The sequence below is a fragment of the Stegostoma tigrinum genome, chromosome 2 (genome assembly GCF_030684315.1).
Source record: "Stegostoma tigrinum isolate sSteTig4 chromosome 2, sSteTig4.hap1, whole genome shotgun sequence".
Taxonomy (NCBI): Eukaryota; Metazoa; Chordata; class Chondrichthyes; order Orectolobiformes; family Stegostomatidae; genus Stegostoma; species Stegostoma tigrinum.
The window spans coordinates 98009148-98037023 of NC_081355.1; the positions used below are offsets into that span (position 1 = coordinate 98009148).

Below are 27876 nucleotides of genomic sequence, written 5' to 3' on the forward strand. Positions count from 1 at the left end.
CATTTGAGTATCCTTTGTTATGGATAGTGTCAAGCTTTTTGAGTTTTTGAGCTGTAGACATGAGGTAAATGGAGAGCATTCTATCACACTTCTGATTTGTGTCTTACAGAGGATGAACGGCTTTTATGGAATCAGGAATTGTGTTATTTGCTGAAGAATTCTTAGCCTCTGACCTGCCCTTGTCCAGCAACATCAATTCTGTGAAGGAACCCTAGCATAAATGGAATCAATGGGAATCATATGGAAAACATTCTATGTTTGGAGGCTTACCTAACACAAGGGAATTGTTCAGGACCATTTGTGACTCCTCAGATACTGACGAATCCATATCCCCAAGCAGCAAGACCTGGACAATGTTGATGCTTCAGGTGATAAGTAAGCCTGACAAATCGCAGCAACATTCACGTAATGCAAGTGCCAATCAATGGCCACGGGAGAATTTAATCATTTCCATTTGACTTTCAAATACATTACCATGTTGAAACCCCACTACCAGCACAAGCTTCCCATTGAACAAAACTGAACTATTAGCCACAGAATTGATGTGGCTGGACAAGGGCAGGTCAGAGGCTAAGAATTCTTCAGCAAATAACACAATTCCTGATTCCATAAAACCCGTTCATCCTCTGTAAGACACAAATCAGAAGTGTGATAGAATGCTCTCCGTTTACCTAATGTCTACAGCTCAAAAACTCAAAAAGCTTGACACTATCCATAACAAAGGATACTTCACTGGTATATCATCCACTACTTTCAACATTCATTCCCTTCACCTCTGACAGATCATGGCAACATTGTACACCAATTACAAGATGCATTCAGCAACTCACCAAGGTTCTTTTGACTGCGCCTTCCAAACCTGCACCCTCTACCATCTAAAAGGGAATGTGCAACACATGCTTAGGAGCATCACTATCTGTAAGTTTCGCTTCAACCCACAAACCATCCTGATTAAACTATTTTGCCATTTCTTTATTTGAAACCCTGCAACTTCCTTACAGCCAAATGACTTCTGTGGCAACCTCCCCTACTGTGGGTGCACTCCATGGATTGCAAGGAGGCAGCCCATTACCACCTCTCAAGGGTAATTAGAGATGTAGAATAAATGAATGACCAGAAAAGCACCTAACTAAACCCAGTGAAATATTGAAGCACATTCAACAAAGGCACAGAAATAGATGTTCGCATAAACATTTTTGAATAACTTGTTTAATATGGTTGCACTTCGGACAAAATATTCGTTCGTTTTAAGCTGCATCTAAGTTTTTTTTGTTCCTGAAGGTAGTAACCCTGGCAGGGATCTGCTTCTACACGTGCCAAGATCCCTCTCACAGATAACCATAATTCACTTGAATGTAGTGTCAAACTATTACTGTGGACAGAACCCCGAGCAAGTTTGATCCTTTCATTGTCTGGACTACATACAGCCTTTCCAGTAGAAGACAGACCGGAAAGTCTCAATTCACGGGGGTGTCTAGGCTGATGCGGAAAAACAAAATGAAAATGGTTTCAAGAGAAAGCGAAAATGTTCGCATCGTTACGCCCAGCTCCATCTGAAACATAAGAGTGAATCCGGAACGTGAAGTTAGTAACCTTTCACTAGTAGAACTTGCTCAAAACTGAAAATGCAACAGCAGCAACTCTCGGTGCCAAGCAGCCAATGGTGACAGGAATCTTCATTTTCAGGCTGGGGAACAAGGAACTATAAATAGAAACCCGCACATTACAATTGGAGGATACACCCGCATAGCTTGAGTCATCCCTTGACATCGCATCTCGATGTAGCTCCGTCCTGACAGATCCAAGTTCCACGAGCGCGACTTACTCAACGTTTACCAGAACGACGGGCACATAAAAAAAACCACCCCTGAAAGCCCCACAAAGAAGCACCACATGGTCACATCCCACACTCCCATGCGAGGTTAATGCAGATTGGAGGAAAGTGGGCCTCCTGCGCCCAATGCAAGAAGGGTTTGTTAGCAGGCTTCAGCAAAGTTTGATTGGATTGGACACGTTGTTTTCGCGCCCTATCTGTGTAGCCGGGCGGAGAACGAAGACAAAAGGAGAGAAAGAAAAGAAGAGTGAGAGCTCGGAGACGGAGTGCGAGCGGGACAGACAGAGGCAGTCAGCCACCCAGCCGAGGACGTGAGAGTAACGGCTGCCGGCCGGCCCGATCACCGTCCTGACACCCGCGTAACCCGGCTGTAAACTCACCCAGTAAAACTCTCGCAAAGTTTCGGCTCCAAGTTAGCCCGGCTGACAGCGGCAGAGAAGGAGGAGGTCAGCAGGGATCAGCTTCTGCTTCTCCATCCAGGTAAGGAAGAGGCGGCAAGAATAGAAGTCTCCGTCAGTCCGGTTGGCTGCGGAAGCCCTGGGCTGGCGGAAATTTGAATTCCAACGGCCAGAGCTGGCGGCCAAGCGTTTGGAATCCGCGCGCTCGCCACGTTAGGTTCCAGCCTTCCCCCACCGACCCCCTCCCCGAGGGGCAGCGGGTGTAGCGCCGGATTCCCCGGAACATGTTTCCTTTAATTCCCAATCATAAATAAAGGGACAGATTGAAGGCCTGATCCGATCAGACTGTGTAAATCATTCTTTAATCTTGTCATTCACTCGGGGAGCGATTCAGTGTTTTCAGTCGGCTCCAATTTTATCAGCTGCCGAGTTTGAACAGACCAATGGGGGATAAACTTTATCTATTGGAAGTTGATTTCTGCCCCCCCCTCCCCTTCTTCCCTACTAATTCTCCGCCCTTCAGTTACTCCGGGGGATGCCCTTCCTCCGCTTGGCAGTGGAATTAGGGCATGGTGATTAACTCGTTTAGCGGCGTGATGAGAAAACCTAGAGTCATCAAGTGGGATGTAACAAGTAGGAGGTTAAAAAAAACGCATGTCTTATAGCGAAAGAGCAGAGGAGTGGGACTAATTGGTAGTTCTTTCAGAGAAGTCATACACATGATGAACTGAATTGCCTCCCGTGATGTATCATTCCCCTATTATGACGAAAGAGATCTAAAATCAAAATCTGGGATTGAGAAACCAGTCGATATGATGTCAGTGTTATGGGGAGCTGCACGAATCTACACTTAAAATGGTATAACGTCAAGAAACAGAACAGTGAGGTCAGCCTGGAGGTAATCAAATGTGGAGCTGGCTGAACACAGCAGGCCAGGCAGCATCAGAGGAGCAGGGAAGCTGACGTTTAGGGTCTGGACCCGTCTTTTTTTTTTCTGAAGGGTCCAGACCAGAAACGTCAGCTTCCCTGCTCTGAAGCTGCCTAGCCTGCTGTGTTCATTCAGCTTCACATCTAAGACTCCAACATCACAGTTCCTACTATCTCTGAGGTCAGCCTGAGTGCTTACCTCAGTGAAGTTCTAACAGTGCACAGGGTGTGTGTGGGAACCTAGGACTTCTGAACAGGGTTAGCCCTTTGAACCTGTTTGCCATTCACTAAAATCAATACCGATCTGGCTTCAGAGTCATTGATGCCACCACCATCTCTGTTCCATGACAAGGGAGTCAATTTTCTTCTAGGATGTACTTGGCTGGCCTGTTTGCCCTTGAGAAGATGATGGTCAGCAGCCTTTACACCATAGTGTAAACCCTCTCCCTGAGTTGAGTCATCCTTCTCTGAACTGCTTTGAATGCAATTATATCACTCAATTAAAGGGAACAGAAGGCTCCACAGTGGTTCAGATGATGATTCAGTAAGGCCCTGCAGTAAAAGCTGCAGTAAAACTGCCTTTCACATTCAGTTCCCATTACCAATGCAACCTATGAGCTGAGTGCCTGCATGTTTGTTCTGAGGATCTGTCTGTGCCAATCTGTGTGCCATGCATTCATTTTCAGTTTTTTCAGCTATGGCCACATGTGGCCCTTGAAAATCCATGCTGTAGCTGAAAAAATTAAAGGTACATAACTGGTTGCAATAAATGTCAACATTCTGTTGCAAATTATAAAGATGCAGTACACGTTAGGCCTTCAAGAGGGTGAACACAGACCCAATGAAATTTGGGACATGAGGTCAGGACGTAAGTAACTGGTTGGAAAAGAGGGGTAGAGATCAGAACAAGTATTTTGCATCTATCACCACTAGGACTAACATCATAATTTATATTGATGATTTGGCTTTAAGATTAAGGGATTCTAGATCAATTTGCAAATGACACCAAGGGAGCACACCTGACACTGAGCACAAATGCAAGCTGCAGACTAGGAAGTTAAATGACAAGTGAATTTTAATATTGAAATGAGTTGAGTAAGTATAACCTGTGGGGCGGAAAAAGAAAAACATTACCTATGTTTTTAGAAAATTAGAAGTTAGTGGAACATATTAATCCAGGAATGGAAATAGACAAATAATTAAAAGCAACATTGAAGACAGTCAAAATTATTAGAAATGATAAAGCAGTGCCATTTATTTGTAGCAGTATTTAAATTAAGTCATGAAGTGGTATTAAACAAATCTATGTATTGAGTACGGAGTACATCTAGAGCAAGGCATAAAGTACTGGGACAAGTATGGAAATGATTTTCAATGCTGCAAGATTAGGTGATTACAGCTCTTGTGATCGATTAAACAGAGAACTTTTTTCAGGAAAAATGACTTGGAAATCTGAGATGTTTTGAAATTCATGAGTGGTTTGGACAGGATATGTGTGGAGAAGATGTTTCCATTTGAAGTTTGCAAAACAAATATGACATAAAACACTGTTCACTCTTTTGGGTGATGTAAAATATACAGGTCAGTTTATCTTTCAGTGAACAAAACAGAAACGGCTTATGTGGTAATTGTTGCAGATGATTCCAAAATTTCACAAGTGAGTGAAGATTTTTCTCTTCATTTCAGTCTGAAATGATCAGTGTACACTCCTGGTATAAGCTCAGTCTTGTGGGTACTGCATTCCTGATCACCATAACAAAGTTCCAAGGAGCCTCTTGAAACTAATACTCATTGGGTAGGTTATTTTCAAGAAAATATTCAACACAAACATTCTGTCCCTCACACTCGTAGAGCTGTACAGCACTGGAGCAGACTTTTTGGTCAACCTGTCCATACTGACCAGATATCCTAAATTAATCAAGTCCCATTTGCATGCATTTGGCCCATATCCCTCCCAACCCTTCCTTTTCATGTACCCATCTAAATGGCTTTTAAATGTTGTAATTGTACCAGCCTCTACCACTTCCTCTGGCAGTTCATTCCATACATGCATCACCCTCTGTGTGAAAATGTTGTCCCTTGGCCCCTTTTAAATTTTTCCCCCTCACCTTAAACCTGTGCCCTCTAGTTTTGGATTCCCCCAATCCCAGGGAAAAGGCATTGGCTATTCACCCTGTCCATACCCCTCATGATTTTATAAACCTCAAATGTGACTTTCAGCTTCTGATGCTGCAGTGAAAATAGCCCCAGCCTATTAGCCTTTGCCTGTAGCTCAAACCACCCAACCTTGGCAATACCCTTGTAAATCTTTTCTGAACCCTTATGTTTCACAATATCTGTCCTCTAGCTGGGAGACCAGAATTCCACACAGTGTTCCAAAAGTGGCCTAACCAATGTCCTATTTTTAGCTGCAACAGGGCCTCCCAAATCTCAGTACACTGACCAATAAATGCAAGCATACCAACACTTCCTTCACTATCCTTTCTACCAGGCACTCCACTTTCAAAGAACTATGAACCTGCACTCCAAGACTGTTTAACAGCATTCTGTAGGACCTTACCATTAAGTGTATATGTCCTGCACTGATTGGCCTTTCCAAAATGCAGCACCTCATTTATCTAAATTAAACTTCTGTCTGCCAGTCCTCAGCCCGTTGGCCCTTCTGATCAAGGTCCTGTTGTACTCTGCGGTAACCCGCTTAGCTGTCCACTGCACCACCAATTTTGTTGTCATCTGTAAATTTACTAACTATATACTTCCCATGTTCATATCCAAATCATTTGCATAAATGACGAAAAGCAGAGGACCCAGCACTGATCCTTGTGGCACACTGCTGGTCACAGGCCTTCAGTCTGAAAAGCAACCCGCCATTACCACCCTCTGGGCAGAATATGTCATATCTCTCTCAAACCTCAAATGTTTTCAGAATGCTTTTCTATAATTATCTTAAACTACAACATTTAAAATGCTGCCCTCAATTTGCCCAAGTTTGACAAAATCCATGTTTAACAGAACTTTTATTTTAAATGATCTAAGTGGGACCACTGAGTATTGCCATCTCCATTCCGAAGGTTTGAATTGGAGGTGGTAACTACCGTTTAGATTTGAGACTCAAAAATTTGGAAGAAATGAAGCTTTTGACCTATAAAAGAATATGGAGTGGGTTGTAATTGGACTGTTTATTGCAAATGCAGGGGACATGCTCTGCACCAATGCATTAGTCGTCTCTATGACATAATTGCTTGTAATGCTGCAGCACATGCTTGCAATAAAGAATAAGATCGATTATGTTTTGCAAATGTTTAAAATGAATTCAAATCTTGGGATCTCAACTTACTGACTCACTGCCTGACTCCAAACGTTTCTCCATTCTAACCAATCTCCCCCTTGCTCTCTCGCTGCTCTGTTGTACACTATCCCTAACAAGTTGGGGAGAAGCAGTGATTGGCTGTCAATTAAGAGACCTGGGTGGTCATCTGACTGTGTCTCAGGTGGAGGTGGCGCTGGTTTCTGGATCTGGGTGCATGTTCATGATGTCAGTGGCCCTGACATCCCCTGCTCGTGCAGTGGCAGGAGATTCATTCTACTTTGAAAAGTGTAAAGGGTTTAAGCATTGATCTGAAAGAAATAGATTAATGATAATTGCACTCAGCAGAAGAGTAGGTGGATTTGTATGATGATGGAACAGGTTGTTCATTCACACAAGGTGTTTGTGTCCTGGGAAACACATCCTCAATGAGTCAGATGGTGTGTTATGAACCAAGCTCGGATAGTCATGATTGTACATCTGGCAAAATCAGTGATGGTATTTTTATTTGTAGTCTAGTACTAGACTGCAAATCTCTTTGGAAATCCATCTAGTTAGGTCCTTTTTGTGATTTATCAATTTGCCTTAGATTTCCCATGGTTTAGTTTAGACAACTAGTTCAGTATTTATGCTAGCAATCCTAGTTGGGCCAAAGAAGTGGCGAAATATGTGATTCCTTCTTCTAATGTTGCAAGTATAGTAACTTTGGAAAAAAAAAAGTTGAATGTTCACAGCGGGTTGACTTATCTCTTAATGAGAATGATCAGTTTAGAACATAGAACATAGAAAAGTACAGCACAGTACAGGCCCTTTGGCCCACGATGTTGTGCCGTGGAATAATCGTAGTCCAAAAATAAAATAACCTAACCTACATTCCCGTCAATTCACTGCTGTCCATCGGCATGTCCAGCAGTCGCTTAAATGTCACTAATGACTCCGCTTCCACAACTACCACTGGCAAGCTATTCCATGCGCTCACAACTCTCTGGGTGAAGAACCTCCCTCTGACGTCTCCTCTATACCTTCCTCTTAACACCTAAAAATTATGACCCCTCGTGGCAGTCAATCCTGCCCTGGGGAAAAGTCTCTGGCTATCGATTTGTGAAGTGAAATCAGAATTAATGTTTCAGGTCCGGGTGACCTTACTCAGACCTTTTGGTTTTTATTGAAGATTTTTGTTTTTGTCTTAAAACAGTTCGTTAGTCATTTTTAAATGATCTTGCATCTATTTGTCCCTCACTTTATACTTGCCTTTCTGTAAAGGTGGTACAAACAGCTCCACATGATTGCAATGGCATGTTCACCTGATGGATGTAGTGCATCTGGTAAGGATAACTAGCAAAGACAGCTAATAAAAAGAAAGGAAAAAAATTGAACAGAATGAGTGGTGGATTGGGAAACTGAGGAAGTTCATAGAAAGATAAAGATGAGTGCATGTGCAGTGAGTTCGAAACCCAATAGATTTATTTGGGGAATCTCTGGCAGCCTACAGTAAGAAATTTAATCCTTTGTCACAATCTTGTGGGTATTCTCTCTTTACCACAGAAGGCTCTTGAGGCTAAGGTCTTAAGTATATACAAGGCTGAGATGGACAGATTTTAAATCAGCAAGGCAATCAGAGGTTACAGGGAAAGTGGAGCGGAGGATGATCAATCAGATCAGCCATGATTTCACTGAATGGTGGAGCAGATTACAAAGGATGAATGACCTACTTCCGCTCCTAAGTCTTATGGCCTTCATCATTCTCACACCCACACTCACTGCACATGCACTCATCCTTATCTTTCTATGAACTTCCTCAGTTTCCCAATCCACCATTTACTCTGATCAGTTCTGTATTACAGATTTATTATATGTCTTTAACCTCTTCACAACTGCATATATGATTTTCATCTAGTTTCCTTTTTTGGGTTATCTCTTTTGTCCATTGTTCTTTAAAGGATTGCTGAATTCCCACTGATTACCATAGCCTGTTCAAATATGTTTTAATGATAGCCTGAACGTAATATGTTTTGTGGGTACAGATCAGTTGTGCTCTGCAGGGCGTTCAATTGGAGATAGGGTTTAAGATTGTTGCCAGCATGAGTTCATTTTTTTAAGGATAACTTGCAATAGGAAACCATATCAGGTTAGCCTTTAGTGTTGCTATGAGGCTGCTGTTTGCAGAAGCACTTGAAGCTGTTTTACAATGCTGTGGATGACTCTGGACTTGCTGAAATGATTCAGTATAGGTGGAGATGAACATTTCATTTTACTGCTCCTCATCATTCCTAATATAGCAATTAGTCACAGTTAATATTCTCCTCCTGCACACGCAGCTGAGATATGATATTGTGCAATTGATGTCTGCACCCTGGTTACGGAAACTATTCTGAATAAAACAAGATCTGCTCCTTCTCTGGTATTTCTTTATAGGTCTCCAATCTCGTTAGTATTGCATGTGTTAGTGTGGATTATCCTGTGATAGTGTTAAAAGTAAGATTGTGATATGTAGTCAAGCTGCTTGTCATAGTTGCTTCGTAAAGAAGCTTCACACCTGGTTAATCTCCCAAGAGGTACAACAGATTGAAAGTTTCAGAGGCAAAGATCTGCTTTGTAAGAGGTGAATGAATAAAAGTGAGCAAGTGGTGCTGGGTGGGGCATTAATTCACAAGCTAAGTATGTAAATGAAAAACCACATTGAGGATTTTTTTTAAAAAAATAGGTCTTAATTTCCCTAATGGAGTTCATTTTTACTTCTATTAAATCAATACTTTCTATTTCCTCATGATAACCATTTCATGGACTTTGATGCTCACGGGTGCATTCCCAGGACTTGTGCTGTAATCAGCTTTTTAAGATGTCCAGTAGAAGAGGAGTTAAGAAAAGAATTGAAATTGTACTGTTCTTTAGCATCTGTGCAGACTTGCCTTTAGTCTACATAATCTAGTAAAAGAATACACGCTTCAAATGGCCTCCCTTCTTTAAATTGCACCTTTTTTCAGTACTTAATGTGCAGATGTTTGTTCATTGTGATGAGTGTCACAGTTTTCACATTTAGAAAAAGCATTCACAAGTGTGCTACCTGTGCTGCCACCTGAACACACTCTTGTCCTTTCCAGCAAAAAATTCACTGTGAAATTGCTCTGCAGTTTCATTTAATCCAACTTAATAAAAGAGAACATTTCCTTTCTGATGTCAAGGATCACTTTACAAACTTAGGGGTACTAGTAATCTTTTTCCATTTCACTTTCCCAGTAACTTTAGTCTTTTAACAAAGAGCTTGCAATTTTCTCCTTTTGCCCCAGTTGAATCAGTTTTAAAGCTCGGCATGATATTATTCTTTGGCTTTTTGTGTCTGTATCTTCTGCCCAACAATTTTCCATTATCTTTGCCTTGAACAGTGGTCCAGCCAGCTTTGTCTGCCACTATCCTCCGCCTCTGTTGAATTTGTTATCACAATCAAATGGAACACTGATTAGACCACACCTAAAATATTGTCTGTAGTTCTGGTTCCTTTGTCCAAAAAACACATACATTTGCCATAGAGGAAATGCAACAGCGATTCTTCAGAGTGATTTCTGGGGTAGCGATGTTGAGTTATCAGGACTTTGGGCTTGCATTCTCTGTAGTTTAGAACAAAGATGATTTCCTAAAACATTTGAAAGCCTTTGTGGGATCCCTGTGGCTGTGGGTCTAGAATCAGCAGACAGTCTTGGGAAAAAATCATTTACTTCATTAGATTCCATTCACTCAACTAATTTTGGACTGAAATGAGAAGGAACTTCAACATTCCTCAGGGTGGGGTAATGTTAATCATTTGAAATTTAGTATGCCCAGAGGGAGATTTCTATTTCCTCAGGATGTCAAAGGATATGGGATTAGTAACTTCTAATATCCTGATATATCACCTGTTCTTTTACCTCTGTCCTCATCATCTGAGCCTACATACATTCCTATTTGAAGCACTGATTTGAATGTACTGTTTTCAGTTTGATGTACTATTCACAGTGCACTCTCTTACATCTAATATAATGAATGCTCATTAGGTTGAGAGTCTGAAACTTGGATACAGCCTGTTCTGGGATGTGGAGGCTCATGACCTGCACCTGCGTGACTAGTTGCACCTAGGAGCATCTGGCTGATGAATGCTCTTGGTAACTTAGACAGCAACAAGATGGCTTCTTGATACAAGTTAGCACAACGCCAGCTGCAACTAGTCACGCACTTGCAGGTCATGAGCCTCCATATCCTAGCCTAGGCTGTATCCAAGTTTCAGACTCTCGAGGTGACTGCTTTGCTTTATGAAATGCCTCAACTCAGTCTACAAGAATGATGGAGCTTCTAGTGGCGCCTCCTTTATCCCTCACACACCTTGCATTTATGCTAACACCAGTCCTTAGCCTACCACTGTGTCTGAAGCTCAATGAAGAGCACCTGTATCTATCAGTTAGGCTACTTAGCGTTCTGGATGCAACTAACAATTGAATCCACTGATTTCAGATCCTAATCTCAGGTCTGTTCTGTTCCATCCATGCAGGTGGTAGATACTGTCAGACCTGATGACCGTTTCTAGTATTTTGTTTTACTTTGGATAATTAGCTTCTGCAGGATTTTTCTTTTGGACAGTGTTGTGGGTATCTGTGTATAAAATCCTATTTTGACCACTGGCAATACTGCAGAAGTCAGTATTGATTTTTTTTTCTAAATTGTACTTTTCAGATTTGGGTGAACTTGTTGAAAATATTCATTATATTTCCGACTATGTACTTTCACTTGCTTTTGCCGGTTTACTGGGATGACATTATGTACCTGTGTACTAACTTAAAAGTGTTGTCATATCTGATTCAGTGGCAACATTTTCAAATTTGAGTCAAACTCCTAGGTACAAGCCTCATTACAGAGACTTTCTTCAGAGTACATTCTTCAGGTAGAATATGAAATCCAGGGATATCTTGAAAGAAGACGTTGAATCAAGGTTCCATCTGAGATGCTGGCTGAATATAAAGGATCCCATGCACAGTTCCCAAAAAAAGAGCTAATTCTAATGTCCTGGCTAACTTTTAAAACTTGATCAACCTCACTAAAAACGATTGTTTCTAGCGAGTTTTGAGAAATAGAAAGCGGGACATAACACCAACGATTCATCAGAGGCTCACTGATGATGTTACCTAGAATGGTGACGAAACGTCTGAAAACAAACCTTCCTGCTCAGCGAGCAAACTCACATCCATGATTGTTTCTCCTTGCTGTTTGTAAATTGTCTGCTGCATTTTTCCAGCTTACAACAGTGACCTTTATATCTTTTAGCTTTAGTTACATACTTATCTGTGTGCAATTTTGGGCCTGACACTTCAGGAAAGACATACTGGCACTGGAGCGTGTCCAGCGGAGATTCACACGGATGATCCCTGAAATGGTAGGCTTAACGTATGATGAAAAGCTGAGGATCCTGGGATTGTATTCATTAGAGTTTAGAAAGTTGAGGGGAGATCTAATAGAAACTTACAAGATAATGTATGGCTTAGAAAGACTGGACGCTGGGAAGTTGTTTCCATTAGGCGGGGAGACTAGGACCTGTGGGCACAGCCTTAGAATTAGAGGGGGTAAATTTAAAATGGAAATGAGGAGACATTTCTTCAGCCAGAGAGTGGAATTCATTGCCATGGAGCGCAGTGGAGGCCGGGACATTAAATGTCTTCAAGGCGGAGATTGATAAATTCTTGATCTTGCAAGGAATTAAGGTCTACAAGGAGAGTGCAGGGAAGTGAAGTTGAAATGCCCATCAGACATGATTAAATGGCGGAGTGGACTCGATGAGCTGAATGGCCTTCCACTCCTACGTCTTATGGTCTTATCGATTATTCTTGCAGTATCAGTTGTTAAAAATTATAGAATATTTTAGAAGTGTGTTAACTCTTGTATAGTTGCTGGAATTGGAACATCTGTGTAGAATAGCACTAACTATGGGAATGTGATGCTGGCTGTCCAGTTTCATGCTTAAAACCTGATACCTTGTTCAGCGCAGCTGGAATAGTCTCTGACTTTGCAGTGTAAGAAGATCAACCTGGTATTTTCTGTCTTGTTCTGTTGACTTAAGAATATTTAATAATGTCAGTCTTCAGTAGCATCAAAGGAAAGATTGAATTTTATGCTTAACGTTGATTTATTCATTTATTTAGCATACTGGTTATTTTTGTTTTTCATTTTGCATTCCGTTGGTTAAACAGTGGTGCCGACCATAGATTTTTTTTCTAACAGAAGGGCAGGTACAAAGCACTTATATTTAGCCTGGTTCTGAGGTTGGCAGGTTCAACATATGGAGAAAGACTGGATCAACTGTGCTTGTACTCACTGAATACAAATAGGGGGTGGAATTTGATAGAAACAAATAAAATCCTGGACAGACTAGACGCAGAAAGAACGTTCACTATGTTGGGAACTCCAGAACTAGGGGTCATAGCCTAAGAATAAGAGGTAAGCTGATCGGGACTGAAATGAGGAAGAATTTCTTCACGCAGAGTTGTGAACGTATGGAGTTCTCTACCACATAGCTGTTGGGAGCAGTTCATTATGTACATTCAAGAGGGAGCTGGATGTGGTCCTTGAGGCTAACGAGATTAAGGGGTATCGAGAGAAAGTGGGAGTGGGATGCTGAAATTGCATGATCCGCCGTGATCATGTTGAATGATGATGCAGGTTCAGTGGGCCGAATGGCCTACTCCTATACCTATTTTCTGTGTTTTTCCACTTAAGCAGTCTATCATGTGGCATAAGGTCTTTGTGTCTACCTGAAATCTCTTGGAAATAAAAAGAAACTGCTGAATATCCTCTAGTCAGACTGGAAAGAACAAAAAAAAATGAATGCTCTTTATTTTGATGTTTAACAGCAGAAGGAAAATTTACATGCCTATCTGGGATTTCTGCTTGTACTGATGAAAGGGCGAATGCTGTTTTTATATCTATTTCTAATCTTAAATTGCCTTTTATTGTGAATATTATCGAATATCCAGAAAACTGCAACCATGTTTTTGGCAACTGTCATAAATTCTGCTCCCAAGCCGCCAACTCATCAGTTTTCTGCTTTGAAATAGAGCCATACTGTTTGTAATTTTGACCCCCTGTTTGAACCTGAGATGAGTATTTAATTGATTATTGGTGCCTTCGTCAAGCTTGCCTGTTGTCACCTCTGAATCATTGAGCTCTGCCCAGCTACAGATTTCTTTGCCCTTGACTTTTTGCACCATTCTAATACACTTCCAGCTGACCTTTGTCATTCTACCCACTGTGAACTTGAGATAATTGTAAACTGTGCGTGTGACCTAATTTACATGAAGCTTCATTCCCCTTTCTTGTTAAACCTATAAAAATTCTCAGTCTGCTGAACACTGGTCCAGCCTTGGGTCTATTTGCAAGAGATTGATGATGGTGATAATAAAGTGTGAGACACAGTTCCACAATTGACTGTGAACGATAATGCAAAATCAGACTGATTTGATTGATTGAACGATTACTAATCTATGTCATATCCTACCTGCACTGCACTTGATTTGAGGTGTAGAAATGCTTTTCATTATTTGGTTGAATCTTTAGTGTTACTATATGACCATGAGTAATACTTATTTGAAATATTGCCACATTGTAAATTCACTTAAGCGGAAGCACTTCAGCGGTGCAATTAATAACACTGTCAAATATACAGTAAAATGGTCTGATTAAATTCTCTGAAAGCAAAGGAATTGTCCTTTTCTGTCTGTGTCCCACATCAAATTGGAGAAGGTATGTGCTGCGCTTGAGCTCTTATTCCCAGCCTACCACAAGCTAGCATCTAACTGAACCAGAAATCTTCAGGATGCGCCTTCCTGATGTAGCTTGTGACTATTGTGGAATACCTGTGATTTTGTTCTGGTTACCCATCTAGTGTGAATGCTTGGCAATGTGAGGTCTCGAGGTCAATACAGGTATGTATGTCTGTAGTTACCTTCAATGTACAGTTCTATTGCTTCTCATTTCATATCCATTTGATCTGTTGCTCAGCATTGCCAGGCAGCTATAAAAATGCTGCACAAGAGTAATGACCTGCCTGGTGGTGTTTGCAGCAGCATTTGTACTTATTGGTCACTGCATTCATGAATGTATAGATTGCCTGTATGGGCATGTATGACTAGATGTTCCTTTTTATGTTCTAAATTGTCCATGACTGTTTTTACACGGTGGGATTTGGTCAAACAATTGAGATACTTCTACTGCTACTTGCAGGTTTCTTCACATTGGAAGTCTGTGAGAATTGCACATTGAAAACAATTTAGTATCCAGGTGTCCGATAGATATTGCTGGTCTATTCACCTAAAGTGTTGCTGGTAGAAGCTATAGATGTTGTATGGTGTCACTCATTAGTCTAGACATGCTACCATGTCTGAATCTATAAGAGCTGAACTTAGCAACTCTAATTTATTATTGTCACGTGTACCTAGGTACAGTGAAAAGCTTTTTGTTTTGCTTGCAGTATAGGCAGATCATTACGCACAAGGTGCATAGGGTAATAGATTAGAGAAGAATGACAATTTTACAGCTGCAGAGAAGGCACGTGGAGAGTGAGATCAGCGTTAAACTTTAAAATGAGAGGTCCATTCAGAAGTCTAAGTGGGGAAGAAGTTATTCTTGAATCTATTCATACGTGTATGCAAACTTCTATATCTTCTGGCGGACAGAAGAGAGCATAACCAGAGTGGTAGGGGTCTTTGATTAGGGTTGGTTGCTTTCTCCAGGCAGTGGAAAGTATAGATGGTGTCAATGGATGGAAGGCTGGTTTCTGTAATGGACTAGATTGTGGTCACAGCTTTCTAATTTTTTGTGGTCTTGGGAAGGACAGTTGCCAAATGACACTGCATCCAGATGGAATGCTTTCTATTGTGCATCTATAAAAGTTGCTAAGAGTCCTTGTGGATGTCCCCCAGGCGGCTAACAAAATTTGGAAGTAGAGGTGTTGTGCTTTTTTTAGATTAGATTACCTACAGTGTGGAAACAGGCCCTTCAGCCCAACAAGTCCACACCGCCCCTTGAAGATTCTTGACCATTGTTCGACGTGGATGGACCAGGGCAGATTGTTAGTGAGCATTGTTTCCAGGAACTTGATGCTTTCAGCCATCTCCACCTGAGCGTCATTGATTCAGTCAGGGATGTAACTGCCGCCAACCCCCCCCACCACCAAAGAGCCCTACTTCATGAAGCCAGTGACTGGCTCCTTTGTTTTGTTGACATTGATGGCGAGATTACTATCTTTACTGAGTACTCTTTACTAAACTGCCAAGCACTCAGTCTTTCTTTTTTCTGTCTCGTTTGAGATCCACCCTAAGATGGTTTTGAATGGACTGTTGCCTCAAATAATCTAGCCTGTGTGCCTCAAAGCCTTTTTGATCTGTGCATCCTTTGTTTGCTGTGATCTCCCTGTACTGCTTGTAAACAAAGCTTTTCACTGTTCTGGTACACGTGACAATAAATCAAACAATCAATGTTGTCAACAGACTTGTTAATGAAGTTAGGGTGGAATTTGGCCACACAGTCATGAGTGTACAAGGAGTATAGTAGGGAGTGGAGTATGCTCCCTTGTGAGGCACTGGTTTTGAAGATTATGGTGGAGGAGGTGTTATTGCTTATTCTTACTGATTTGATCCATAGACCAAAGAAAGTTGGGATTCTAATTACAGAGAGGAGCTGAGAACCAGGTTTCAGTTTAGAGATGGGTTTGTTTGGAATCGTGTTGTTGAAGGTGGAATTATAGTCAATAACTAGGAGCCTAACCTAGGCATTGTTATCAAGATGTTCCAGGGGCTAGAGACATGCTGTCTGCTGTGGATCTCTTGCACTGGTAGGTGAATTTTGAAAGGTTACGGTTTGGAATTGATGTCAGCCGTAACTGACCCCTCAAAGCTCTTCACAATTATGGAGGTCAGAGCCACTAGGCAGTTGTCATTGAGGCATGCTGCATAATTTTACTTTGGCACTGGGATAATCTTGGCCTCCTTGAAACAGGTAGGGACTTTAAAGATTGTGTAACAAGGAGAGCAAATACTCCTGCCAGCTGGCCCAGATAGGATCTGAGTGCATGGCTGGGGACTCCATTTGGGCAGTGCCTTCCGTGGGTTTGCTCTCAAGCCGATCTAATGTCTGCAGCGGTGACCGTGGGTACAAGTGCATCCAAGGCTGTTGGAGTAGGTGATTGTTTCATTGACCTTCTGCTCAAAGTGTGCATAGAATGCATTTAGCTCATTGGTTAGGGATGTACTGTTGCCCACATTCTGTTTGATTGCGCTTTGCTGCCTCTTACGTCATGTAAGCCTTGCCACAAGTCTGTGTAGTTGGTGTGGGTCTCAAACTTAGTTTGATATTGCTTGTTGACATCTCTGCACTTACAAAGGTCATACCTGGAGTTCCTGTTAAGTCAGGGTTGCTTGAGCTGTATACCTCAGCCCTGAACTTTGGTATGGAGTAGATCTCCTGGTTCATCCATGGTTTCTCATTGGGGAACATTTTGGATTAAACTCTTCGGCTAGCAGGCAGTCCTCTGCACACTTAGTAACGGATTCTGTGATGTGATTTCAGTTTTAACGACAACATATTTACTGAAATCATTTCGAGCTTCCCCCTATCTGCTTAGACTCCACGCACAAGTTCCCTACGCTATCCCTGATCGTCCCTACCTTCTCCCTGATCATTCTCTTATTCTTCACATATGAGTAAAATGCCTATGGGTTCTCCCTAATCCTTCCTGCCAAACCTTTCTCGTGCCCCCTCCTGGCCCTCAGTCCTCCTTTGAGCTCCTTCCGAGCAAGCCTGTAATCCTCTAAAGCTGTGCTAGCCCCTTGCTTCCTCCACCGCACATCCGCTGCCTTTTTCTTTTTGACAAGAAGCACCTCTGTACCTGTCATCCAAGGCTCCTTAATCTTACCCCTTCTTACCTGTCTCAGAGGAACAAATTTATACATCACTTGCAACAACTGCTCCTTAAACAGCCTCCACATGTCTGCTGTGCCCTTTCTGTGGAACAATTGCTCCCAATCTGTACTTCCCAACTCCTGTCTGATAGTGTCATAGTTTCCGTTACCCCAGGTAAATATCTTCCCCTGGTAACTGCTCCTTTCCCTTTCCATGGCTATGGTAAATGTGAGGCTGTTGTGGTCACTGTCGCCAAAGTGTTCTCCCACCACGAGATCTGACACCTGTCCTGGCTCATTGCTGAGCACCAAATCCAAAATGGCCTCTCCCCTCATTGGCCTGTCCACATACTGAGTAAGGAAACCCTCCTGAACACACTTGACAAAAACAGCTCCATTCAAACCATCTGCACTAAGGAAATTCCAATCTATATTGGGAAAGTTGAAATTACCCATAACAACCACTCTGCTACGTTTGCACTTTTCAACAATCTGCCGGCCTATGAGTTCTTCGATCTCCCTACTGCTATTTGGGAGTCTGTAGAAAACCCCCAGTGAGGTGACTGCTCCCTTGCTGTTCCTAATTTCCACCCATACTGACTCAGTCGATAAACCTTCCTCGGCAACCTCAGCCCATACCACCTCAGTAGACGAGTGCTCATCAAAAGTTCTTTCAGCCACCGTTATACTGTCCTTGACCAACAAAGCCACACCTCCCCCTGTTTTACCACCTTCCCTGACCTTAATGAAAGAGTTAAACCCTGGAACCTGCAACATCCATTCCTGACCCTGCTCTATCCATGTCTCCGAAATGGCCACAATATCGAAGTCCCAGGTACCTATCCAAGCTGCAAGCTCACTACCTTATTCCGGATACTGCTGGCATTAAAGTAGACACGCTTCAATCCAGCTTGCTGTCTGCCAGCACACACCTGTGACAGTGAGGTCCTGACCATGCCCTCCCTAAGCTCATCCTTCTGTGTACTGGACTACACCTCAGTTTCCCATCCCCCTTCTGAGCTAGTTTAAATCCACCCAAATAGCACTAGCAAATTTCCCACCCAGGATATTAGTGCCCCTCTGGTTCAAGTGGAGACCGTCCTGTTTTGCAGAGGTGCCACCTTCCCCAGCATGAGCCCCAATTGTCCATGTACCTGAAGCCCTCCCTCCTGCACCGTTCCTGCAGCTGAAATCTCTCCCTGTTTTTTTGCCTCGCTATCACGTGGCACGGGTAACAAACCAGAGATAACCACTCTGTTTGTTCTAGCTCCCAGCTTCCACCCTGGCTCCCTGAAATCCTGCCTGACATCCCTGTCCCTCTTTCTACCTACGTCGTTGGTGCCTATGTGGACCACAACTTGGGGCTGGTCACCTGCTCCCTTCAGGAGCCCCAAGACACGATCAAAGACATCACGGACCCTGGCACCTGGGAGGCAACACACCAACTGTGAGTCTCTTTTGTTCCCGGCAAACCTTCTATCTGTCCCTCTAACTATTGAGTCCCCAATGACTATCACTCTCCTCCTATCCCCCCCACTTACCTTCTGTGCAAGAGGGACAGACTCTGTACCAGAGACCTGCACCCTACTGCATGCCCCTGGTAAGTTGTCCCCCCAACAGTATCCAAAACGGTATACTCGTTTTTCAGGAGAACGACCACAGGGGCCCCCTGCACTGACAGCTTTTGCCCCCTTCTAACAGTTACCCAGCTTTCTTCACGCTTAGGAGTAACTACTTCCCTGTAACTTTTGTCTATCACTGACTCTGCCTCCCGAGTGATCTGAAGTTCATCCAGCTCCTGCTCCAGTTCCCTAACGCGGTCTTGGAGGAGCAACAGTTGGGTGCACTTCCTGCAGACATATTTGGATGGGACACTATTGGCGTCCCTCACGTCATACATCATGCAGGAGGAACATTCCTGTAGCTGCACTGCCATCCCTGCTAATCCCCTAAACAGAGAGTTTTAAAAAAAAGAGAGAAGCTTACCTTGATTTGTCCCTGGTGTATAAAGTTAGAGGAGGTGGATGGGTGGGAGCTCCCTTACTTTATTGCGCTTGTTAAGTGTTCCACTTCTGTCTGCCTGAGTACCACCAGCCTACTTTCTGTGGTTAATACGTATAAAGATTTCTATAGCTCTGTGCCCCACTTTATTTGTAATTGCATGATTGAGGCTGAAGCCATTTGCTTATCATGTCAGCTTGATGATGCGCTAGGAGATATAAAAAGTAGCCTGCAGAATAATTGGTTAGGTGATGCAAGGTGTCATCAGCAGTGCTATCAAGTGGGACTTGCCTAAAGACACACCTAGCACTGAGGAACACAGTTGTGATTGTTGGAAGTTAGACATTTTGGCTCCAGGGCATCTCTGCTTGAGTTCCTCCGGTGCTGTCCCAAGCCCAACTGAGGAGTTGTATAGCACGTGTCCCGTGCCTTGGACGGGCTTAGGGGAGTCAGGTTAAGTCCAGAATGTGGTGACATGTACCCTACTTACTTGGATGAGTGAAGCTTTAACAACACCATTTCAGGACAAAGGAACCAACTTAACCGGCACTACATCCATAGATGTTCATCCTTACCACTGCCAACATTCAGCACCAATGGGTGCACTCTACAAGATGCATTGCAAAATTTCACAAGACCCCATAGACAGCACATTCAAAACTCTCTCATCTGCAACCATCTAGAAAGACAAAGGCAGCAGGTACGTGGGAACACCAACCACCTGCAAGGTGCCTGATTCAGAAATATCTTGTTATTGCTTCAGAGTTGCTGAGTCAAAATCCTGCAACTCCTTCCCAAAGGGACTGTTGTATTCCTTCCACTAAGTTGACTGCAGCAGTTCAAGAAGGTAGCTCACCATTATCAACCAGAGACAAACAATAAATACTAATTTGTGTGGCAATGCCAACATCCCATTGGTGAATTTTAACAAAAGCTATGCTAATCAGATTAATGCTCACCATAGGCCTATGGTTAGCACTTCCTTTCTTGAAAGATGTCGTCTTTACTTCGAATTGCCCTAAAAACTATATAATATGTCAAGATGTGGAGCAGACCATTTTCATGCAACTATGCATAAGTAACACAAAGGACATTCAGCCACTATCAGGATTCTGGAATCCTGCCAAAAGGACATTCTTCCCACTAATTTATGCCAAGTATGTAGCCCATGTACCTAACGACCAGTGGATTGTATTGAGTTGTAGATCTTTGATCAAACCTGTCTCTACCCGTCCTGATATCTCTTGTGATGTGGTGTCTTCTATTTTAAGTTCGCCTGTGATGCACTTACAACTTTGATTCAAAGCTTTATATTTTATGGTGAGAGATGGTGCAGATCTCTGCACCGGGCCGTAGAATGCAAGAGGGGAAAAATTGCTTGTGCTTTGCTGAACTGAGCTTGATTTGCAACAGGCTGAAGGCAAGCTGGAGGGTAATGATGTTGTGATCTGAATGTTCAAAGAAGCTAACAGATGGGATGTTGTGGCTACTGCAACAGTAATAATTTGATATACCTGGCCTATTGCTTGAGGTTATCAAGGAGTGACAAGTGATTGCAGATTCATTTGGCAACAAAAACAAATAGGGACTGAGTCCAGGGTTAGGTTGTAGTGTTTTCGAGTAAAGCAAACTGAAAAGTTCTTTTTAAAGTGCTGTTGAATGATCAGGTTATAATTGTGTTGCAATTGTGTTTTTTAAAAATATTTGATTTGGTGATATTATTGCTGCCAATCTAGTATTTGTTGTGCATCCCATATTTGCTGTAATGCGTGATTTCTTAAACTAGTGAAGAGGGCAGTCAACTACATTGAGTCTGGGGTCATATGGACCATACAAAGTAAGAAAGGCAAATTTCATTCCATAAAGACCATTATATAGCTAGATGGGTTTTTATGAGCATCTACTGTGCCTTTTAAATTCCATATTTGTAAATCGAAGTATGCAGTGAAATTTAACTATGGTGGGATTAGTACCCCAGTCCACAATGCATTAGCCTAGATTCTCTGGTTTATTAATCCACTGATGATTGATTGCTTGATTGATTGCAGTATACCACCACCTCCCCGAAGTATGGTGTCTTAATGGCTTCATCAACCTGAAGAAATGTTTTCACATCTTGAGATAAGAAAGAAAAAATGTGCAATGTGATATGTGTTTATTTCTCTGACTACGTAGTTTATACTAGACCTTGCATCTGTGCATATTTCCTGTTTCTCACTTGCGATTTTTCTCACTGGATGTCAAACTGTGCCATGCCTGTGATCTAACTAGTTTTATGAATACATTTGAGTAAGTGTGATCTACACTTTGAAATGTGACCAACTTTGATGCAATGCAGCCTCCTATAAATATGGGTGAAGGATGTTCAGTTTTTGCAATGTTCAAGTAGACTTTAGTTAGTCAGGGTGACGTTCTGCCTCCTAATTCTAGTAGAATTTTTACAGAACTGGTTGAGTATTGCATATATTGTTCTTCGTATCTGAGGTTAATTGGCTATTTGACCAGGTGATAATTCCCTTAACCTACAGACCAATCTCAAAAGGAAATATAATGGAATAATTAGTACCACTTCAGCACTCTGGTAGATGATAGAGTTCTTGACCACCGTTGCAGACAAATTTGTTAGGAGCAGAAGGAGACCGTTCCGACTCTTGAGCGTGTATTGACACGTGGCTGATCTATTTGCTTTTAATTCCACATCACACCTATTCCTGATAAACCTTTTGGTTCCTTTGTCTAACAAGAATCAACTTCTCTCCACCTTTCTCTCTGCCACCTTCTAACATAGACTTCCAAACTTGCACAGCTGTGTTTTGTCCCTAAAAGGCTGACCACTAATTTTTAAACTTTGCCTCTTCTGACAAACTCTGAGGAAATCCTTCCTTTCAACGACGACCATTCAAAGACTTGCTTACTTAACTCAAGCCACCTGCTGCTCTCCAAAGCTTCACTGGAAACATGTCCACCCTGTCCAGTCTTCCCACATAAAACTACTCATTCTAGCAAATGCTGTAAATCTCTCTCACTGATCCCTTCTATAGCTGAAGCATTGCCCCTTTTACTTTTATGTTCATGTTGCAATAAGTGGCTACCGAAGTGCTTGCTGTGCCTCCATTTCAATTCTGAGTCATGAGCCAGAACATCCAAATCTCTCTGCACCTCAATTATCATTTTTTTCATTTAAGTAATACTACATGTTTTTGTTCACACTAAATTGAAGAAATTCATTTTTCCATGTTCTAATCTAACGGTCAATTTTTTTTGCCTACTCACACTTAAACTTCCAGCTGTATCTTCCTTACGTTCTGTTCACAATATACTGACCCATAAAATTTTGCCATCTTAAAATGTAGCTGTCTCATCTTTGCTCCATCATCTAAGTTGTTGATGCAGAATATAAAAGGCTGAGGCTGTGCATAGCCCCTTGTGATATTCCATTCCTTGCATCTTGCCAGCCCAAAAAAAATCATTTTTTTCACATACTTTGTTTTTCTGCCTGTTGGTATTTTTTAGTCTTTGGGAGCTGTTTTAAGGCTGAAAAAATATGACAGATTGAGACTGATTTTAATCCAGATTTGAATAAAATTAAACAAATCTGAGCATTCTGGTTGTTTCTGGCTAAATTTCAGAAAATGTATTTGAATTTCACATCTTTACTCGTCAAAGATGGTGAAGAAATGACAATTTGTACCTATTAAAAGCCTTAATTATTGAACTGGGAAAGTAAATTGCAAACAGATTGCTGGTAGTTTATTCTGGCAAACCTGGGTAAGTGTTTAATTTGTGGAAACCTGATCATCAGTCAGCCCACTGAAGGACACGCTTTAATATTTTCCAGAATTAATTTCCTTTCAGGAAATTTGTTTTCTTATTTAGTGTCTTTTTTTCTTCTTTTAACTTAATCTATTGTTCAGTAATGGTTATACACTTACTTATTCAGGCACTGTTGTTGGTGGCATTGACATTTTTCCTGGCATTTTCCTGCCACACAGTAATGACACATCTTTCATTGATGTAACAGAAAACTTGGAAAAATAAAATGCCTCTTGTATAATTCTTCACTTAGTTCTTGACTGTCACAAAGTAATGTTTTTATCTACCTAAAATCATATTCCCTGCATGCAACCCCGCTTGTCTTATCAAAGAAAATTAAACACCTGTTGAGACTTTCATTTCTCTTTTTAAAAAATGGCTGTTTACAAAAGCCACATACTCATAGCATGATTTCAAATACATTACAAATATTTTCAGTTCTTTCAGTGATATAACTTCTGTGCATTAAGAATGGATGTTAAGTGCTAAAGAATTAATGAGGGTTTGGGGGGAAAGTGCGTGACCCAGAAAATAACATGCACTGTTTTGAGGATGACTGTCCTGCTAACTGATGTATGGCTACAAACACCCTAGCAGTTAGTGTGCTACCGAAGAAGGCCAAGAACCGCTGATGCTGAAAATCTGAAACAAACATAGAGACTGCTGGAGAAACCAAGCAAGTCTAGCAGCAGATAATGTTTGAAGCTCAGTTAGACTCCTTGTCAGAATTAAAAAGGCACACGGGAAGATTGAGCTAAGGCTGCGTTGGTTGACCGTAGATGGATGGAGTGAGCCGTATAGGTGATTTCATCATGGTGCAGTGGTAGAATCTTTACCTCAGCATTGGGAACCCTGGGTTCAAGAACCACTTGCTCCAGAAGTGTGTAATAACATATCTAAACAAGTTGATTTAGAAAAATTAATGATTTCATGGGTATCCAGGTTCATTTTCACTTGATGATAATAAGTAACTTGATTTCTGGGCCAAAAAAACAAGTCCAGTGCTAAAGAAAATACAAGTACTGGGTGACTTGATTTATCTAGTAATTGTGTAACCAGCAGATGATGAATTTTCACACTTTTTTTTTCAAGCAAAGTACAGGGAATAATCACAGGCAATATGACAGATATGCTTGTGTGAAGAAAACTCTTCTGCCAGGTTCAAGACATTTTTTTTTAAAAGTAAATGGGGGAGGATGTTTGAATGTGCAATATATGTTGTGACATACGTTTACTTTTTTTTGCAGAATTTTTTGCTGGCTGTAAGTGCAAATATTAGTTTGAAAAGTACCTCGACTGTTAAACCATGGGTTTCACTGGTAAGAAATCTACAAAAGGACCAGTTTGCTGGCGAAAGCGGGTTAAATCTGAATACATGCGTCTTCGACAGCTGAAACGCTTTAGACGAGCAGATGAAGTTAAGGTAAGAATTGTTTGAGTTGATGTAAACGAAGTGTTCGGTCTGCAATTGCTATTTTTCTGGGGGATGGGGTCTTTTACTTTTTTTAAAATAATTCAATCTTGTGTAGCTTTTCATTTAATGTATGGAGTGATTCATTATGACTGCCCACTGTGAAAGAGGGGAAGTATCAATCTTCTGTACTTCTGTGACGTGAGCATTTAGCAAAATAACGTAAATTTAACAATTTTAGCAAATACAATGTAATCGTTTTCATAATCAGCTAATTTGATTTTAAAGAACTGAGATCTTGGAGCATTAGCTCTTTCTTTATTTAGTATTGTTATTTAGTTTGCACTTTGTCAGCTACCTTCCTTGTCAAGAAGCCCAGTATCCTTTTAAACTTTGAGCCCACCATCTTTTATATCATCTGTTTGTTTGTGACAGCTAGCTCTAAAACACAAAATGAAAGTGACTCCTGTCGAGAATATAACAATAATATTTTTTAGGCTAATGACTGGCTAAAAGTAAGGACAAGCATGTAGCTTGTATTGATCAGTGAACTCCCTACACAGTTGTATATTTGGCCTCAAGTGAACTCAACTACCGAGGTTCATAGTTTACCTCTTCTGTGGTTGTTAATTTATTCTTCCTAATTATAAGCCTCAAATTGTGGTTATGGGGAGGCATAATATCTCCAACCTCAGTTGTGCTTGGTGTTAAGCAACTTCTGTTATCTTGGATCTAGGGTGACAGACTGTCTAACTCTTGAGGTACCTTACTGTCAGCCACTTTTATTTTTACTGTGATTACTTAGTTCCTGTGAGCTCTTTTTTTAAAAAAGTGCCCCTTTTTAAAGCTTTGCCATGACAGACTTTATAAAACTCAGGCCTCCTATCCTGCATTATCGTGTGTTTTTATTTATATTGGAAATGACTTTTATCATTCATCAAAACTTCAATTCTTTTAGAAAGTGAAGAAACAAACCGGCATGTGCACACAGACTGGTAGGTATAGAATGAACAGCACCATTTGCAGCATCTCAGATACTGAAACAGACTATCCAAATGCAGCAAGACCTGGGCAACATCTTGAGCTGATGCATGACAGAGTTACTTGCTTAAGTGCCGGGCAAAGACCATCTCCGAGAGAATTGAACTATCACTCCTTGATGTTCACTGTCAGTGGGGGAATTCAGTAATGGTAGTGTCCTGGGTGTCACCATTTACCAGAAACTGACACCAGTGATATAAATACTTTTGGTTATGAGAAAAGGCCAGAAGCAGGGAGTTCTGCGGGGAGTAACCCTCCTGTCTCCCCAGTGTCCATTAACCACATGCAGTGCTACCATTAGGAGTGAAATGGAAAATTCTCAAGGAGGACATCTTCGACACTAGATGCTTGATACCATCCAGCACAAAGCATCTTGATTGAAACCCATCAACCACCTTAAACGTTCACTCCCTTAAAGACAATGCATAGTGGCAGCAGCATGTACCATCCACAAGATAAACTGAAGAAATTTACTAAGAATACGTCAGTATAAAAATATAAAAACTAAGAGCAGGAGTAGGCAGTTGAGCCTACTCTGCCATTTAATTGTCATGGTTTATCTCATCTCAGCTTTCATTCCAATTCCCTGCCTGCTGTCCGTAATCCTTCAACCCATTGCTAATTAAGAAATCTGTCTGTCTCCTCCTAAAGGGCCCCCAGCACCTGCCAAACCTATGAGCAATATCATCAAGAAAGACAAGGGCAGAGGTTGCCTAGGGATACCATCACCTATATGATCCTTCCTTGGAACTGTTACCATTCCTTCACTGCTGAATTAAAATTCTGAAACACCCTAATAGCATTATGGGTGTCCCAACACCCCAAGGACTACAGTAGTTCAAGACAACTCACCACTGCCTCTTCTCCAGGCTATTAAGGTTGAATAATAAAGCAAGCTTAATGAGTAATGTCCATACCTTGTAAGTGAGTAAAAGAAACTTTTCCTACACTTTAGAAATTTAAGCTGTGAGTGGAGAGAAAAAAATAACTTATGCAAGGTTGCTGTTTCTAAAACATTTGATTATTTGCAATGTTATGAGATCATGTTTTGTTGCTTTTAGTATTAGATTCAGCATTATAGCAACATTTGGTTCAGTCGTAGGAAACAAAGGGTAATTTTAGATGGGTAGTTTTGCAACTGGAAAGCTGTTTCCAGTGGGGTTCCAGAGATTGAACACTAGGTCCTGATTTGTTTGGTATATAGTAACATTTTGAATGTAAATGTGGGGTGCATAATCAACAAGTTTAGAGATGGCACAAACATTGGCCATGTGCATGATTGGGAGGTTAGCTGTAAACTGCAGATGGTTACCAATGAATTGGTCAGACAGACAAAGACATGGTAGATCGATCAGTTGGTTAAGGTAGCATATGAAAATCTTTCCTTTATTAGCAGAGGCAAAGAAATATGAGAACAGTGAGATTATGCTGAAACTGTGTATATAATTAGCTGGCTTTAGCCTTTGAGTACTGTGTGATTCTGTTTGCCTCAATAAAGAAAATATGTATTAGAGATAGTACTGTGATGATTTAAGGATGTTTGTTGGGTTTTCAAAACCCAAACAGCTCTGAAAAAGATTGGAGAGGGTGAGGTGGGACAGTGGAAAAATTTGAAATGTACAAAATTGTGAAGGGCCTCAGACATTGTGTGTGAAGGACCTATTTATCTTTGAAGAGAGGCCAGATGGGAGTTGGGGACATTACATATAAAGTGGGAGAAATATTAAAAGGAGAGGAGGAAAATTTGAAATCCGTGGGCTTTTTAAAAAAAAAACTAGTTTGCCATGTGGGACACTGTCAAAAATCAGGGTTCCTACTGTTACCACAACTGCAGTGAGTTAACTGGCATTTTTGATTTACTGGCACCACATGACCTTGATGCATGTTGGATAACAAATATTACAGTAGCTCATGAACTAAAGAAAGGAAATCTTCCAATCTGATCTACTTCATTTGCAACTCATGTACACATCCTGAGGGATAAAAGAAAAACTGCAAAACTAGATGCATCCCAATCTAAGCTTTATCCCTGCAGCAATGACACCAAGATCTACGTGACATCGTTTGGGATTGTTCCTAAATGGTAATAAACAGAATAATGATTATCCTTCTTCTGATTATTATTATTATTAAAGTGCTATCAAGCAACAGTACTACCGTGCTGAGTTCTGAGGAAAGGTCGCTGGACCTGAAACGTTAACTCCTATTTTTCTTCATCAATGCTGCCAGAC

The 27876-nt window shown here is 41.4% G+C and overlaps 1 protein-coding gene across 1 annotated transcript in view; it reads left to right on the forward strand.

The window, feature by feature from the left end:
- The first annotated feature begins 2030 nt into the window (after positions 1–2030).
- ezh2 (enhancer of zeste 2 polycomb repressive complex 2 subunit) overlaps positions 2031–27876 on the forward strand; it is a 91179-nt gene continuing 65333 nt past the window's right edge. Inside the window, exons 1-2 of the mRNA XM_048522206.1 lie at positions 2031–2314; positions 24441–24616. Coding sequence (XP_048378163.1) covers positions 24500–24616 — 117 coding nt within the window. The 5' untranslated portion in view covers positions 2031–2314; positions 24441–24499. The remainder of the gene's footprint in view (positions 2315–24440; positions 24617–27876) is intronic.